General features: G+C 47.0%; 1 protein-coding gene across 1 annotated transcript in view; it reads right to left on the reverse strand.

The window, feature by feature from the left end:
- Positions 1–17,436, reverse strand: part of LOC139350217 (serine-rich coiled-coil domain-containing protein 2-like) — a 31,957-nt gene that overhangs the window by 14,085 nt on the left and 436 nt on the right. The window contains exons 2-6 of the mRNA XM_070991454.1: positions 2,770–4,148; positions 2,389–2,556; positions 2,132–2,308; positions 1,986–2,059; positions 1,727–1,900 (exon numbers count right to left, since the gene is read on the reverse strand). Of these exons, the coding sequence (XP_070847555.1) occupies positions 1,727–1,900; positions 1,986–2,059; positions 2,132–2,308; positions 2,389–2,556; positions 2,770–4,111 (1,935 nt within the window). The 5' untranslated portion in view covers positions 4,112–4,148. The remainder of the gene's footprint in view (positions 1–1,726; positions 1,901–1,985; positions 2,060–2,131; positions 2,309–2,388; positions 2,557–2,769; positions 4,149–17,436) is intronic.

Raw genomic sequence — 17,436 nt, forward strand, 5'->3', positions numbered from 1 at the left:
CCTCAGATCATTAAGAGCTCATTAGGGTCAATCACTCGGTTAGAGCCACAGCTCGTTAGCACACAGAGCACATGGAGACAGAGAGCTCATTAACATCCATTCAACACTATTCAGGAAGTACATCAACTGAAGAGAACAGGAGACGGCGACAATGAGAGCAGTCAAGGCCGGTGACGACGGACAGTTCAACCACGAGCCGACTAACTGAAGGAAAGAGCTGTGTTAGAAAACATCTGGAAGGTCCAGAAAGTCTGTTGATGCTCCGCTATTTAAAAAAGGTCTTCTGCACCAATGAAATGTTTGGATTCACACATGTCTGACTGGCTTCGTCACAGACAGCCTCGAGCTGTGAGGATCTGCAGAGGACGCTGTAATTCACGCAACAGACACACGGGGGCGGCAGAGGGTTTCACTCAGACCATCCTGATGCTGAAATCCGAGTCAGACGCTGATCTCTGCAGATAAACATCAGAGTTTAAATATGGATGAGTGCTGAGAGCAGAGATGCAGGTCTGATTTCTGACTTCAGAAGATGGATGTCAGCAAAATCTGATGACCCGCTGAAGTACTGAGCAATCACTGTTTAACTGTTGAAATCATCTCATCTTATTGGATGTTTGTTGGAGATCTGAAAGTTTATGAATCTCAAATTTAAAGACACCAGGACTCTGAGAAATGTGCTTTTTGACTTGTTTATGGTCTCATCATTTATGACTAAATTATGATCACGGCAGCCTGAATCTGCTGCAAATGAGGTGGTTTTAAAAGACTCTGTTTTTGTTCAGACCAGGGTTCAATAACTACAAAAACTAAGCAAAAAGTAGTTCAAGTGCTGGTGGAAAACTCAGACGTGTGGGACTTCTTGTGTTGCCTTCAGGTGCTACTGTGCTGGAGTCAGCTATGAGAATGACAGCAGCGTTCAGGGTTGGAGGAGTTTGACCTCGAGTTCAGACTCGCTTCAAAAATGTGCAACACGTGCCAATCGCAAAGAGCAGCGACGGCCTGACATTCAGCTCTGTGAGCGACGGCCTGTTCCTGCCTGTTTAAGGTTCAGTTTGTTCTTTTGGGGCGTCAGACGCCGAAACGAGACGAGCTGCTTTAACTACTGCTTCCTGAAGCCGAAAACTGGCCCCAAGTAGGAGAGAGAGGCAGGACATAGCCGATGCTGCTGGAATATTAAACTCTCTCCTCTCCTCTGCTTCACTTCGTCCTTTTGTCTGTTCAGCCAACACCAACACTTCGCCGCTCAGGCCGTGACATCATCAACATTTAATCCAGTAACCTGTAGTCAAGTGTCTCATTTGATGACGGCTGTTAGAAGCTCAGACAGATCACACCTTAGTGAACCGGTCAGAGTACAAAAATCCCAAAATTAAAGGTTTAAAAGAGCTAAATGTTTGATTCAGGAAGAAAGCTGTTGCTCCTGTGAAGTGGATCAAAGAGCTCAGAGGTTTGTCTCAGTTGTACTTTGATGTGAGTGTGTTAAAATCAGCATATTGAACAAGAGACACTTCTTCCTCCCTGTCATGAACCATCAGCGCCTCCTTTCCTTCATCTTACTCTCTTACAGGAGCCCTGTGGAGCTTCCTGATAAATGAACAGAAGTGTTTTTTACACTCAGTGACGGTCACCAAAACGCGCCGTGTGAAAAGAAAACCGGCTTCAAAGCGCTGCGACAGGGAACCTTTAACTGACTGTAACTCTGTGGGTTCAGGCTCAGGCTTACGATGCTGTTGAGGTCGGAGTCGAAGCTGCCGATGTGATGGGTGGTGTTGCTGTTGGTGTTGATGGAGGCGGTCGTGGCGGCGCCCCCCAGTGGTTCCAGACCCTCCTCGTCCCACATGTAGGTCCCGCCGGACCCGCAGCTGTCCGAGGGGGACAGGTCCAGGGAAGACCCGCCCTACAGAGGACAGAGAGGATGTGGACATCTTTAAGCGTCCTGGATGGATGGACACACTGGAGACGGATCAGCCTCGTGGCCGTACCTGCTCGTGGTAGTCCGGCTGACTGGACGTTCTCCGATGGGGGAGTCGGGTCAGCTGATGCTCCCCTCGCTCACCTGGAGAGAAACACAACATTTAAAAATGTGTCTCCTGAATGTTTCCTCACCTGTACCTGACATTAAACTCACCACTGAGTCTCACACTGGTCCAGTCCACGCCGTCGTCCAGGAAACAGAGTCCCGCTGCCTTGGTAACACCACTGACAGCCACCTTGTCGTCATCAAACCTGGCGCACGACTGGTCGAGCCCTGAGTCATCTTCATCATTTTTAGAGGACAGCAGCAGGATTCCCACCCCTCCGTTTCCTACAAACACAAAGAAAAGAAGAAGTCAGCTGATTCAGTGCATGCACAGTTTAAACCACTGTCTGTCTGTCCTCTCTTACCGAGGTTGTCAAAGTCATCCATATACTCCTGACTGGTGTCATTTCTGTCCAGAGACGAGTTGGAGGAGAGGGACATGTCCTCCAGCGTCTCCCCCACAATGGACACCTCTCCCTGGGATCCCGGCTCTGCAGTCAGCCCCTCTGTCTCTGGAGCCTCTGGGGTACTATCTGATAGTCGGGGAGCGAAGGGATAAGAACAAAGACATGAAGAGGAAGGAAACAGATGAGATGGGAGACCTGACATGAGACATCACAGACGAAACATTTTAAAATATGAGATTAGTTCAGATGATGCTGCACACAACATGATGGATGTGAGGAGAAAAGATGATGAAAGGAAGAAGATGAGAGGTTTGAAGAAGGTGGATGAAGACGTCAAACCTGGGCTGTTATCTGTCGTAGAAGGCGTCTCCACTGAGTTTCTCCGTGCCGTCAGTCCGTCCAGGTCACCTCCCGACACATTGGCTGGGGTCACTCGCAGGGGGCGGGACTGCTTGTTGAGTGACGGGCGTGACAGCTTATAGCTGATGCCACTGGGCTTGTGGGTGGGGCTAAGGCTGGGTAGGAGGGGCTTCTTTAAGGCTGAGGGGGGCAGGAGGGAGGGAATGTGGAGCCCTGATCTCCCTGGAAGAGCAGAGCTTTGAACTCTGGCCCCTCCACCTCTGCCTCCTTCAGGGGTCTGGCTCGTAACGGGAGACTTTGCCAGGTGGCCTCTGGGTGGAGGCTGAGCGGAGGAAGACGTCAGCTCCTTCGGTCCTCGCCCGCCAGTCCTGTTGATGGAGTAGGAGCGGGTGACGGTGGGGTTGCGGGAGAGCAAGGACGAAGTGGAGGAAGGAGTGAGGGTGGGGGAGGGCTGCCGTCGGACCTGGGTGAGGCTACGCGAGCGAAAACGATCGCTTTCGGTCAGCGGGGCGGATGGAGCAGATCCGAGGCTGTCACTGGAGTGAGAACGGCTGGCCTGCGGCTTGTTTTGGAGAGGGGAACCAGATCGAGAACCAGGACCAGAACCCGGCCTAGAGCCACCAGCACGAGCAAAGCTCTGAGGCCGTCTCAGAGAACCGCTGGTTCCGCTCCGCGCTTTGGATCCAGAGAGACCATTTAGAGCTTGTTTTGTGCCACTGACCAGCCCGAATGCAGTTTGGCTGGGTTTGGATCCACTTTTAGACACAGGAAGTGTTCTGGGGCTGGACTGCGGTGATGGCGATGAGGATGATGTCACAGGATGGGCAAGACCACATCCCTTCCCCGCAGAGGACGTGGCTGGCTTCTTGGCGTCACGCTGTGACACAGCTGGTGATCCTTGCTGCCGTTGGGAATAATACTGATGGATGTTATTACCTTGATTCTGCCCGACGTTCCCGCCCTTTCCTCTTCTAAACTCCTTTTCTCCGTCGGCCGCTCTGTCCTCCACCGTCTCATTCTCTTTCCTCCATTTTAAGGAAAACGAAGTCGGCACTCTGATAAATCCATTTTGCTTAACAGAAATGGGGGGTGCGGTCAAACTGCCGTTGACGCCTGCTGGGCCGGGGTGGTGGTAGAAGCCGTTGGTCAGGCGGGTGCTGGTAGCGGCGGTGCTGGTGAAGGTGTAAGTGCTCGTGGCGGCGGCCGGACCCATCTGACTGCTGTTGGAGGGTGGTGCAGGTTTGGGCCGTGAGCCGAACTTGGGCAGCCTGGAAACCATGGTGGGCATGTTGGGAGGGTCGTCAAGAGGAGGGGCTGACATCAGACCCCGCCCACTTCACCATGGAGACACTGAGGAGCTGGACAGGAAAGAGACAAGAGAGAGAGATGAAGCAACCGTCGTGTCACAGGCTTCGCTGCGGCGTACGGGGATGTGGATCGTCAGGATGTGAAGTGAGAACACACAGCACGTTACCAAAGGGTGGCTGGTGATCTGAAAATCAGCCTGCTCGTTAGCTACGAGACAAGTAACTGAACAGGTTAACTGAGCTTAGCTTTGAGTTTTAAATGTTTACTGTGCAGCAACAACACAGCGAGCTCGTCTGGTATCAAGTCTGTTCATCTTTGACTGAAACGCTGCGAATGAATCTGCAGCCACAGCAAGCATTCGCAGCTGGGTTCATGCTTGAACTGGATGTTGGACATTTTAGGCATAGCTAACAGAAAGGTCCCCTGAAGACTTCCACCACGAATCCTGAAATGGTTGATGAGTGAACACACCTGCGAGCCTCTATAGAAGATAATTTACAGCTGTGAGTCAGTGGAAAAATCCAGAGGCAGCAGCTCTGACACAAACTGTGATTAGCAGCTGAAGAACGTGGCGCCTGGACTCATCTGCAGCTTCAACACTGCAGGGTGAGTTCAGCCGTGTGTGTGTGTGTGTGTGTGCGTGTGCTGACAATGTGGTTAGCGCAGAGGTGTGTCTCTCACACACAAACACGCCACGCCCGAATAAAAGCCATCAGCTGTCCCTGCACCTCCAACCAAAAACGACAGATAGTGATCGAGCAAATCATGTTATGCAAGACACACACACACACACACACACACACACACACACACACACACACACACACACACACACACACACACACACACACACACACACACACACACACACACACACACACACAGGTGAGACAAACCCTGAGGCAGGAATGAAAACAAGGCAGGCCTGTTTGAGGTCTGCGGGGGTGTTTGTGAGTGTTTGTTACTGAAAAGGCAGATTTTGGGTGGAGGGTCACTTTCTCTTTTTGAAGAAACACTTCTTCTTGATTAATCTGCCAGTAATTTTCCTGATCATTTCCTTCAGAATTTTGTTTTTAAACGGACAGAAAATAGTAAAAGTATGAAATAAGTTGCTTGTTTTGTCTAAAAAAATGTGCAATAGCAAAAAAGATATTAAGTTCATTGTGATAAAAGACAAAAAAGGAGGAAAATTCCTCATTTATGTAGCTGGAACCAGGTGACATTGGCATGTTTGCTTACATTTTTAAAGATGTACACATATTCAAAAAAACAAGCTAATGTCAACATGCATGCTATGCTCACTGTTGTACTTTAGCAGGCTAGCATGCTAATATTTGCTAATCAACGCTAAACACCAAGTGCAGCTGAGGTTGATGATAATAATAATAATAATAATAATAATAATAATAATAAATAATTACATAAAAAACACCCAGAAATCAACATTATTTAATTTAGAAACCTCTTCCAGCCCTGCAGTCTTAATACATGCTGCTAACAAAAGAAGAAGTGTCCTCAGTCATTTGTCCGCCCAAGGCCACCGTATCCTGGTCTGACGGAGCGTCACAAGTTGTCTGGCTCCTAAATATAAACAGCTCTTGTGTTTATCCCAAACACAACAAAGTGAGGCTGAACAGCTGAAAAACTTGTGATTTCAGCGTGAGAGAAACAAGTCGAAGAGTCATCGCTGGATCTTATGAAGGAGAGCGTCCTGAAATTACAAATATTCAACCTCCAGCAGTTTTATTAGACTAATAGTCAACTGCATTACTAGATTACAGTTCCATTTTCACACATGATTATCATGTTCACAGAATCACATAACCTCCAGAGACCCAGAAGCACAATTCCTCATCTCTAAACAAAGAGTCAACCAAATGTTAGACTGTTCAACATTTTCCCATCACACACTGCCTTTAAAGAGGAACATAAACTGTGTTTCCTAGAAAAGATGCATTAAGCTGACTCATGACTTCCCCACTGCTGCGTCAGTCACAGGCCGAGAAACAGAAGAATAAAGACTCATCGCAGCCCCAGAAGCTCCACTCGGTCACTGTTATCTACATAAATAAATAAAGGCAGACAGAGCAGCGATGAGCTCTGCATCATCACACCTACAAACACCCACGATGGGGAAATCACTTCAGCAAAAGCTTAACAGTTACATAACGTTCCCGTTAGCTGACAGGACGGTGACATTTACCTGAAGGGTTGGGTCAGTCTCTGGTTTTGTCAGTCCAGTCTGGAGTACAAGTTTAAACTCGTCTCATTATGTGAACCGACCTAACCAGCATCTGTCATAACGAGATGTTTAAAATTAAAAAGCAGCCGACATCTTATCAATAAGAAACGACGTGATTAGTGTTTCCCTTTAAGAGGAGGGCTCACTCCTCCTGAAAGAAACAAAACATTTCATTTCAGGGTCCTTTACTGTCTTACTGTCAGTGAGTTACTTTCACATGAGCTGACTGGTGTAAGTCTAAACTTCCTTTAATCATCACAGAAACCAGTTGTTAAGAACAGCATACGTGAGGTTAAACGACTCGACTGTGACTGTTATCCCCTCAGCCATGCAGAGAAGGAGTTGGGATTAACCCTCCTTCTCCAGGGCGCTCGCTGACCCTCGCGGTCGCTGTCGAGCGTGAAGCAGTTCAGACGAAAGCTGGGAAACATCGGCCTGCACAGCGGGAGAGTCCCACACGCAGCATTTCCAATCGGCCTGTTCTCAACACGCTTTAAAACGCAGACTCAGAAATCCGCAGTCATGATGATACAGACCAGGCGGCCATGTTTTCCTCCATTACGAGTGTGTGTGTGTGTGTGTGTGTGTGTGTGTGTGTGTGTGTGTGTGTGTGTGTGTGTGTGTGTGTGTGTGTGTGTGTGTGTGTGTGTGTGTGTGTGTGCAGCTGTACTGCAGCAGACACACTGCTGTGATACCAAGGACACACAGGAGGAATGAAGACTGATGAACGAGGTCATGACAGAGAGATAATGAGATTCTCAGTTCCTCTCCGTCCATCTCTGCCTCTGCTCTGCTCTGCTCTCTCTCCATCATCATCATCATCATCATCATCATCATCATCATCATCATCATCATCATCATCATCATCATGTCTCTTTCTTCATCTTGGACTCTGTTCAAGTTGAAGCTGAGCTGCAGTCCTGACCCTGTCTTTCTGTGTGTGTGTCCACCTCGTACAGAAAAATGATAAAATACATGCTGTTCACCTACTTTTACACACACAAACAAAAGCTTTATTGTCTTAAATGCTGTTTGTTGTTTTACTATTGACAAATACCAGCTGGTAATTCTGTCATTTCACTCACTACAGAGCAGCAACGTCTGAACAAAACCCTCCCACAGAGCAAAGACACACATTACATCAGAGGGTAAAGGTCGTTTTCAGCACGTGGCGTCTTTTCCCAGTGAACTTGTGAGGTGGCCAACGGGTCACTGGGGTCAAAGTGTCAGCATGTGACCACCCACCCGTTCATAATGAAGCACTGCAGCAATTTGAAGCTTCCCACCAGCAGCAGGGAACAAGGAGCAGCAATAAAACACTCATTCATATTTCTCAAAGGTTGATAAATGCCATTCTTTGCTTGGATCTGACTATTTTTCTCTTGAAGGTGTGTGTGCGTTCTGGACAGAGACGCACATGCTGAGTCTGATCGCGGGTCACTTCCTGTTTCACCAGGAAAACTGAAGCTTTCTGTCTTTGGCTGTGAGCCAGAGAGTCCATTTGAATCAGTGAGCGACAGCCCAGGTGTAAACTCTTCATCTGTTTAATGGATAAGAAAATGCTTAAGTGAGATTACCGAAGCTGCACGCAGGTTCACTGACTGCAGCGAGCCTGGGTGGAGTGAAACGAACAATAAATCAACAGCAGAGAAGGAAAATAATCATCGAACGTCATGTTCAGACATGTTCACTGAATGTACCTTTCTGAGCATTAAAAACGCCTCATTCATCTCTGTGCCTTAAAGCTGCGCTGTTGTCCATAAACTATTAAAACTTCATCAAAGACGCACACTGTTACACTGGGCGACATGTTCCTTCGTCATCATGAACACACACTGTGACGTGCCTTTAACATGCTGATGTGTAGCAGGTGTAATGCTAATGTAGCATGTTAGCATGCTAGTGTTCGCCTACATTTCTCGTTAGGCACTGTAATTCCTGTCAGAAGATTTTGTTTTGTTTATGCTTTAGTCTCTGAGTATGTTGTGGGTGTATGTGTCAGAAATCTACCAGCAGCACAGAGAAATGTCTTGTTTTGCTGCTTTAAAACACCTCCACTGATCTGCAGAGGGATTGCGGCTACAGAGACGTTCCAGCGTTCCCGACCTTGACAGCCGAGTTATCGACGGATCCATATCAATAAAGGATCCCATGACGAGCTCAGAGCGCTTACAGGTCGCTTTCACTAATGGAGTTCACAGCAGAACAGCCAGGAAACAACAGTCCACTCACGTCCACTGAGCAGCTGCAGCGTCACGGTCAGACCTGCCGACGCTCATCACGGAAAACGTCATGTATTCACCTGGTGTGTTTAGCTCTCAACCAATCAACTGTGTGCTTAAACTATTGACCTGTGATGGAAAACCTCTGGCCTCACACAGTCTGTTCAGGTCTACAAGGCAATTTATAGATTCAGTGATAAAAGAAAATAACAGCATAGTAGTCTAACATGTCCAAGAGGTCCCTGAACGCAACACGCACATAGTGGTTGAGCAGTGCATCATGACGACTGTCAATGCAGAGAAATGGACAAAGTGTTATTTTTTTGCTGCGTCTCAGTCAGTTTGTGAGGACGAGCTCAAAGCGTTTCCGTGTGTTTAATGATCCAGTGTCGCTCCTGAAGGATGTTAGAAAAACTGGAATGACCTTTGAGAGAAAAATGTGCCCCATCAGTTCGCTGCTGAAGTGGCTGCAGATGTTGTCACCAGTGTTAGAGGTGACTGATCAGCTCTGGCTGAACAGGCTGACCGACTGGTGGACTGATGGGAGATGTGGAAGCGTACCAGTATGTCTGCCTGCCAGCAGCTGTGTTTATGAGCTCTGTAACTTCAGCAGAGACAGAGCTGAACTTGATCCAAGCTTTACAGGAAAGAAAATCCACCATAAAACAAGAAAAAACTGGACTACTGTGTGTGTGTGTGTGTGTGTGTGTGTGTGTGTGTGTGTGTGTATGTGTGTGATGGAAACCAGGAGCTTTTATATTTGATGGGAACTGCCAACATCACAGAATATGTCCAAACACGTCTCAGGTTTTTCACTTCACCTTTACTTGGAGAAAAACCAACTAGAAACACATTTCTTATCTGTCCTCATCTGAAAATGGACAAATCCTCACCTTCACCTGTGCAGGTGTGGCTCTTGTGATCACTGTAGTTAACAGATGAAGACCTAAAAACAACCACGCTCATTCAATATGCAGGATTTGCTGATTTGAAGCAGTATTCCCTAAAACTGAATGTTTCATGTAAAACCATCTGTTCGGCCCGCCTCCCTCATAAAACACTGCAGGCAGGTTAAATCAGATGCAGCTCATTCGCTGCTGGTCTGTGAGTAACTGGACGACGGGACAAAAGGAAACCAGCAGGTGAGCCGTGAGTGAGTCAGCTGACTTGAATCTAACATGTCAGATACATCAAATCAATGCTTCATATCTGCTGCTCGCCTCGTTTTCAGGCTGATCACGTTAATTAGCTGCAGCTGAAAACTGTTTTCTCAGCAAAGACAAAACCTGTTTATCGATCCAATCTTTGACTTTCAGTTATTTATAACTTCAGTGCTTAAAAATGATGAGACCTAAACTTTATCTGCATCAAATATTTCCTCTGTGTGACCCCAGCCTTCCACCTCCCACGCCTTCTTTCCATTAGCTTGTTATTATTCCTGCATCTTTCTCCTCCTCCTCCTCCTCCTCCTCCTCCTCCTCCTCCTCCACTGTACATCAGTCTCACAGCGACTTATCAATGTCCTCATGCTCTAGTTCTCCGCTCACTCAGCTGAGAGGAATCAAGGGCCGCCGGCTCGAGAAGGTCAACTGCATCCATCTGGGTCCTCGTCTTTCATCATATTTCACTTTTCACATATATTTGATGTTTTTTATTTATGGTGCTTTTAGATTGTAATCAGTTAATTAACAAACACTAATTATTTCCTTACTTGCACTAGGAGCATTTTTTAAGTTGCATTTGATCTGTTCTGTAATATTAACAGCACATGAATCAGTCCATGCACTGAATGTGCAAATATATTGATTTCTGATTCCATTCATCATTTTGTGTACGAGCTATATTTATCACCTTTGACCTTGAATGCTGTAGTTTTGTCAGATTCTTTATAATTTTATAATTTTTTTAGTATTTCTGGCTCAGTGTGATGCTGATAAGGACGAGAAGTGTGGCGACAGCCTCGTTGTCACCTGGCAGATGCTGCTGTCTCCCTATAGGAGCTGCTCCGGGCTCTCAGGTGAGTGTGTGAACAGTCTGAGAGGTCACATTTCATTCACGCTCTCAGACTGGGAAACGGCCCAAAGCTGCCCGAGCAGGACTCACAGATGGACCAGCGACACAACAGATGGCCCTGCTGAGCCCCCCGTGCACGGAAAGCCGGACATCATTAATCTCACGGTTCCCCTTGCTGAGGACGGAGGGCGAAGGCTCGTCCGCTTTGAAAAATGTAAGATGAGCTCTCGGCAGCTGAGAATAAAAAGCTCACAGGCTCTGTGGCTCAGGATCATCTTCCATTATGGCTCAATGATAAATGAATCAATAGTAACCTGATCGGCTGGCTGCTGCTCTCAGCCTGAACCACATCCAACAACTTTCAGTCATAACTTTGAAACGGGACTTTTTCTTTCTGCCATCTTTAGTCTTTAAGCTTCATTTCCGTTCTATCCTGTTATCCTGTTAAGTGAGCGATCGATCAGAACAGCTGGCCTCCGGTCTGTTGTGTAACGTGACGGTTGCTGGGTTTTCACCGCTCCCTCTCACAGATACAGTGAACTCTGTGCTGCTGGGCAGAGTCTCGAGGCCTCGTGTGATGTAACTGCGCTCGTGAGGACGCTGCTTTGTGTGACTGTGCTGGAGATCGATCGATCGATACGAAGATCTGAAGTCTTCAGTGTTCATCCAGGTGAGGAAGAGGACTCTGACAACCTCCACCAGCCCCAAACAGCAAGGGATTATGGGCGGCAGGCGAGGAGAAGAGTAAACACAGCAGTCTGGACGGACGCTCTTCATCTGCTCTTAGGTGCTCTGAACTGCTGGAACGATGAAGCTCAGCTGTCCTCCGTCTGTCTCTTCATCTTCTCTCCATCACGTCCTTGTTTTCCTCCTCTGAGCCTTTCATGGTTTCAGTCTCTACATGCTGATCATCAGAGGACAGAGATATTCTTGGCAGAGGGCAGAGTAACATACCCTCCTCCTCCTCCTCTCTTGCCTTTTTTATTCCCTCGCTCCTTCTGCCATCTTGTAAAACCTGCAGCACAGAAACAAGCTGCTTTCGTGGCCTCCAGATCACAAAGGATCTTAAAGAATGATGATAAAACATTATCTGTGCTCTGCTGCTCCACTGCTGCTACGCCAGTGGGCTCCCAGACTACAGCTGCACTGAAAGGAGGCGACGTGGTTCCTTCTTTACAACGTCAACATTAGACAAGCAGAGAAGGTTCAGCCGTTACATATATGTAAATACAACAAGTACTTTTACTGTACTTATGTGCAGAAGGCTTGTCTTACTCTGACTTCAGCTAAACGCAGACACCTCAGAGTCTGACCTTTGCTTTGAGAAAAGCCCTGAACTGTGTTCTTATCTCAGTCAATGCCAGCAATCACTGTGCTCACTAAGCTCAGAGGCTTTTTTTGCCTGTCAGGGTGCACACAGGCTGCCATATACGTAACTGTTTGATTACTGGGGGAAGATCTGCAGACTAATGCCCACGACTTCCTGCATCTTCAGTCAATATCTGGCTGTTCACCTCCAGCCTACAGACAGAGACGTGCTTTACAGTGTAAATCAAGGCGTACTGTCTGCAAACATGTTGGGAAATGAGTCAATGAATACATAAATAGAGAGCGGGCAGCCATCTTTGATATTAATTTAACTGAATAACATGGGTCTGATGGGCCCGTCGAGGACACAGCTCGGTCTCTGACTCCACCTCAGTCAGGAGGACTTATCAAAATAGAAAAGCCGCATTTAGCCGAAGTGTTTTCATTATTTACGGCTGCTGGCTTGATGCTGGGTGCATTTGGGCATCAGGATATTTGATCTGCGGAGGCTGAGCGACAGGTTTCCTCCCGGCCTGACGTCCAGACGCTCACTGTTAGCCTAAATATCCAGTCAGACAGAAGAGGAAGCAGCCAGCGGACTTAGACATGCTGCCGAGTGGGAGACGTCACAGCAGTTATCTGATATCACAGCACTGTGAGCTGGACGTCCTCATTTTTATGAAATCGATGTGATGGAGCATCTTGATTTGTCACGTATTTAATTCACTACATTAGCCAAAAACGTATCTATTTTTTTGGACTCGTGTGATGATGTGCACACACACCACCTGACTGAATGATCTTTCATTTATAAATACGCTGCTTATTGCCCACAGATCACTCGAACCATCGCTTCCCTGACAGTTCATGATCAGCAGATGGATTCAATGTTATGTTAGCTATCGAACTCATGTTGCCACAAATCCTGCAGTTGGCCTGTTTTCCTTTCATACCGCAGGAGAACTGCTTGGAGGCGGACCGAGACGCATCTTTTAAGGCAGGATTTGATTGACAGCTTTCACACCAGCTGATCCGGGCCAAAGCGATCAGGTACGTGCAGCAGAGTTCATCTGAAATGCACTGAAGCTTCAGATTAATATTCACAAGGCTAATGCTGCTAAATGAATGAACAGCGGCTCACACTGAAACTCTGCCAACACGGACAGCATTTTCTCACATTTCAAAACGTCGGGAAAAAAAATCTAACAGGCATTTTGGGCAACACAGCCAGTGGATGATGGTCTGTAACAGGGTTACAAAACAACAGACATACACTGAACCTATGGCCTATATTAACCAACCGTGGTTTCAGTGTGGCATGAGGGTGTTTCAGAGTGCACACACACACACACACACACACACACACACACACACACACACACACACACACACACCCTCCTCACACACACACACACACACACACACACACACACACACACACACACACACACACACACACACACACACACACACACACACACACACACACACACACACACACACACACACACACACACTGTATGGCTGAATGAACCAGGAGCATGCCTGAATGAGCCTCTCCTACAGACGGTACAGTCTGATCTTCTCCTCCATCACACTCACAGAATCCTCTGATGGTTTTGGACTTTGCGTTTTTTGGAGTCTGTTTTGCTTTTGCACTCCCACAAATATTTGGCCAGATGTGTCCCGCAGCTCCACTGGTGTATCAGCCAATCAGAATCAATATAAACACCACAGCATACAATCAATGCACAATGTGTCTGAGCTCATCTCGACCACATGAGCTCAGGAGTTACGGCTGAAGGTACCATGTGCTGCCCGGGAGCCTGTTAGAGCCTTTTAGTCCTCGTTCCACCCCCCCCCCACCCCCCCCCACCCCCCCCACCCCCCCCAGCCCTTCTGGTTTCATGGCAACTTGGCACGGACAACATCGCTGTTGTATGGGAGCTGTGGACCCCCACTCACTTCAGTACACCCCCCACCACCACCATTAATCTGCCACAAAGCGGCTCTTTCTCTCTGCTGCCAGCACACTTCATCCAAACAGGTCAGGAAACCTACTTCTGGGAATCCAGCAGCTCCTGCAGCTAATAAGCAGCTTGTTTGAGTATCTGAGGGCCAAAAAGTATTTTTATAACAGAACCTCACATGAAGGCTGGTTAAACACGGCCTACATCCGAGACGGCAGAGGAAAGTCTTAATGAGTAAAAGAAAAGTGTAACAGCGGTGCAGGACAAAGCTGCAGTGCTGGTTTATTGAAGCTCAATGCTTTCTGAATAACAGCAAAAAAAAAAATCTGTCTGTCTCGACATGTGCTTTGATTTGTGACACGGAAAACACGCGTGAGCGACTTTAACTAATTTCAGTGCAGCATGAAGATCAGCTAATAAAGCTGAACACGCGTCAGCTGCACACGACCGCGTTTTAAATGAGGTGTTTCACATCCTGTCAGACCAAACTTATCCCTTAAACTGAAAGTTAAAAAGAGTGGAGCCACATGGGCAGAACATTACAACACAACATCCAAACGAGTCCTTTCTTCCCGACGCTCTGAGGAGGATTTCATGGCGACAACCATCTGTGCCGGCAGACCGCTGAATGCGTTTCAAGTTTTACTGCTTTACATTTCAGTTTATCTTTATGGTAATCACTGCAGAGTCTGTGAGACTTTAAATCAACATCCTTCACATATGAAGCCTGAAATAACATGTCTGTGTGTTTAATGTTGCTTCATGCTCAGCACGCCAATAAAACAGCTCGTTAAGATAATGTTAGCGCGTCAGGATGCTATTATGCTAATGTTAAGTCTCATTATGAGTTAGCATGACACTTAAGTGATTTTTCACCACACCCCTGGTGTTTAAGCTGCAGAAGTTAAATCTGAATTTAGAAATTAGCTGCAGCCCCACAAACATCATCCAGAAATAGAAAGGCTAAAGGCTGAGACACAAGCGGAAAAAAACCTTCCTTTTGGTCTGAAAGATGATGGAAAACTGTCTTAAAGTACAATGACAGTCAGTAGTAGAGTACAGTGGACTTCTTCCAAAGGTCTTTCTGGAAACCTCTCTCACCACTTAGTGGCCGACACCACATCAGCAGCTCCGATGATTTGATCAGAGTGAGGAAACACTGCAGACAGTCACCACCCAGTCAGAGACGAGACGACGAGGAGAGATCGAAAGATTCACCAAACATTTCCTGCCACCAAAATCCATCAGCAGAGGGAGGGAGGGAGGGAGAGAGGGAGGGAGGGGGCATCACTTATCTATCAGATGTCAAGTAAAGTCTCAGAGAGGGGAGGGGAGGAGGTCAGCTTTAGGAAAACTGGACAGGAGGAGTGGGAAGCTGTTGTGGAACATGAAGAGTGGATGAGATGAAATCAAGGAAAGGAGGAAGACAAAAGGGAAGACAAGGAGACAAGAAAGGATTCATGATCCACCAAGAGCACTGTTACTGCTTATTTCAGCACCAAACCATCACAGCGTGACTTCGTGTGAAGCAGGCTTCCTCCACAGAGTCCATTATTTTCATATGTCAGCAGGACACCTGCAGGACGGTAGAGGCTGGACATTTGACATTTCTCAACAGTGCAGATACACAAAGACTCGCTAGACAAATGCCAAAAGTTGTCTTAAAAACTTCAGCGACAAGCAGCATCTTTGGGTTTTGCATACCGGCAGCAGCCGTTAAAGGTCTAATACTGGATGTTTCTCTCTTATTCCCTATTGGATTTTGAATGACGGAAAGTAAATGAAATTCCACATGTACAGCCGACCAAACGAAGCCAACGTTCACGTCAGTGTAACAGAGAGGACAAATACAGAAAACAAAGAGTCATAAAGAGGGGGGACGAAGGAAAGGTCACGAGAGACAGTAAACAGAAAGAGGGGAGTCAGCTGAGAGGAAAGGAGTGAATCAGCCACACTGACGCTGAGAGAGGCTCAGTGATGGAGAAAAGCAAAAGTCAGGAAGTTTCTGTCATTAAAGCCAAGAGTCAGCAGCCAGAGGGGGAGAGAGAGCGTCCAATCAGGAGGCGGGAAGCTAACGGACAACTCTGCCTCAAACTGGGCTCGTTAGGAGCTTCTCACTAATAAACCACAGAGTTAAAGTCCTCCTCTGCCTGCAGACTTCACACATACATTATTCACCACATGGCTGTTTTTGTTCCTTGAGAACAGTCTGGAAAAATGAATTTTTCATCAACACAGCGACTGTGATTCCCTCCGTCATCACGTGTGCCGACATTCAAAGGCTGGGACTGAGTCCAGTCTACGTCCTGGGCACACAGTCTGGATTATTTACTGAAGATGAATTTCATTTCAACAGTAAGTGAGTGAAAGAGAAAACAAAGACAAGATAAAGAACAGAACAAACAAGGAAACAGAAAAGCGGTGAAATAAATGTCTGTGATGTTTTACTGTGTTCTGTTTTCTGAGCCGGTTCTCTGTTGAAGAACAGATTATTCATCTCAGCGGGGATTCAAGCAGCCAGACGGTGAATTATCCGTCAGAGGAGAAAGAAAGAAATTAAGTCCAGCAGAGTGGAAACACTGGAGGGAGACAGATGGAAAGACTGACTGGACGCCTGCCAGACTGTAATGGACACAAACACAGATCGGTCACAGTGTCAGCAGGTTCCCTCTGGACCGACACCAGATCAACAGCAGCTTCTGTTCTCCCACTGTCAGCGAACGCGCCGCAGGTGGAACCAAATGAGACCAATATGCAGAAAAACAGCTAGAGGACAGAACCTGCAGGACAGACAAGTCAAGAGCAGAGTCTGCAGAACAGACGTAGAGGACAGAACCAGCAACTAGAGGACAGAACCTGCAGAACAAAACTAGAGGACAAATCCTGCAGGGCGAGACAGATCGAGAACAGAGTCTGCAGAACAAAGACTGAGAGGACAGAACCTGCAGAACGAGACAGCCAGAAGACAGAGCCTGCAGGGTCAGAGCCAGTGGAGCTCATGATGTAGAGGACAGAAGCAAAACCTGGAGACAACATCACCTAAACACAGAGAACAGAACCTGCAGAACGCCTGGAGAACCCAGGCAGTGCAGCTGTTATGCTTCTGCATACCAGTATCTATAAACATGTGACTTGTGAAATTGAACTTATTTTACTACAAATTTAGTCCTTTATTCTCAAAAACACCATCCATCAGGATGGACAGGACAGCAGCATCGGTGATGGTTTTTATGGCTCTTTTGTAGCATGAAAACTGGATTTCTATGAGTTTTATATGCATTTTCTCACACATCTACACAGCAGGTGATGTGTTTAATATCTGAAGAGATTTCTAAGATAGCACCGAGTATTATCAGGTCATTATCATTGATTATCAGCACAAAGGTCACTTCACTGTAACGTGGTCCGCTGTTAGCCTTCAGGTTTCACTCATGCTGTTAGCTAGCTGTGATTATTCACCTGCTCTGTCAGTCAAGGATGATCCAAAAAATGTTAAATATGTCTGTAAATATGTGTAAAATGACAGATATGTCTTAGGTGAGGAGATTTGACCGTTTTCAGAGGACGGGGAGGCTGAAACTCA

This window comes from Chaetodon trifascialis, chromosome 21 (assembly GCF_039877785.1).
Source record: "Chaetodon trifascialis isolate fChaTrf1 chromosome 21, fChaTrf1.hap1, whole genome shotgun sequence".
NCBI classification, from domain to species: domain Eukaryota; kingdom Metazoa; phylum Chordata; class Actinopteri; order Chaetodontiformes; family Chaetodontidae; genus Chaetodon; species Chaetodon trifascialis.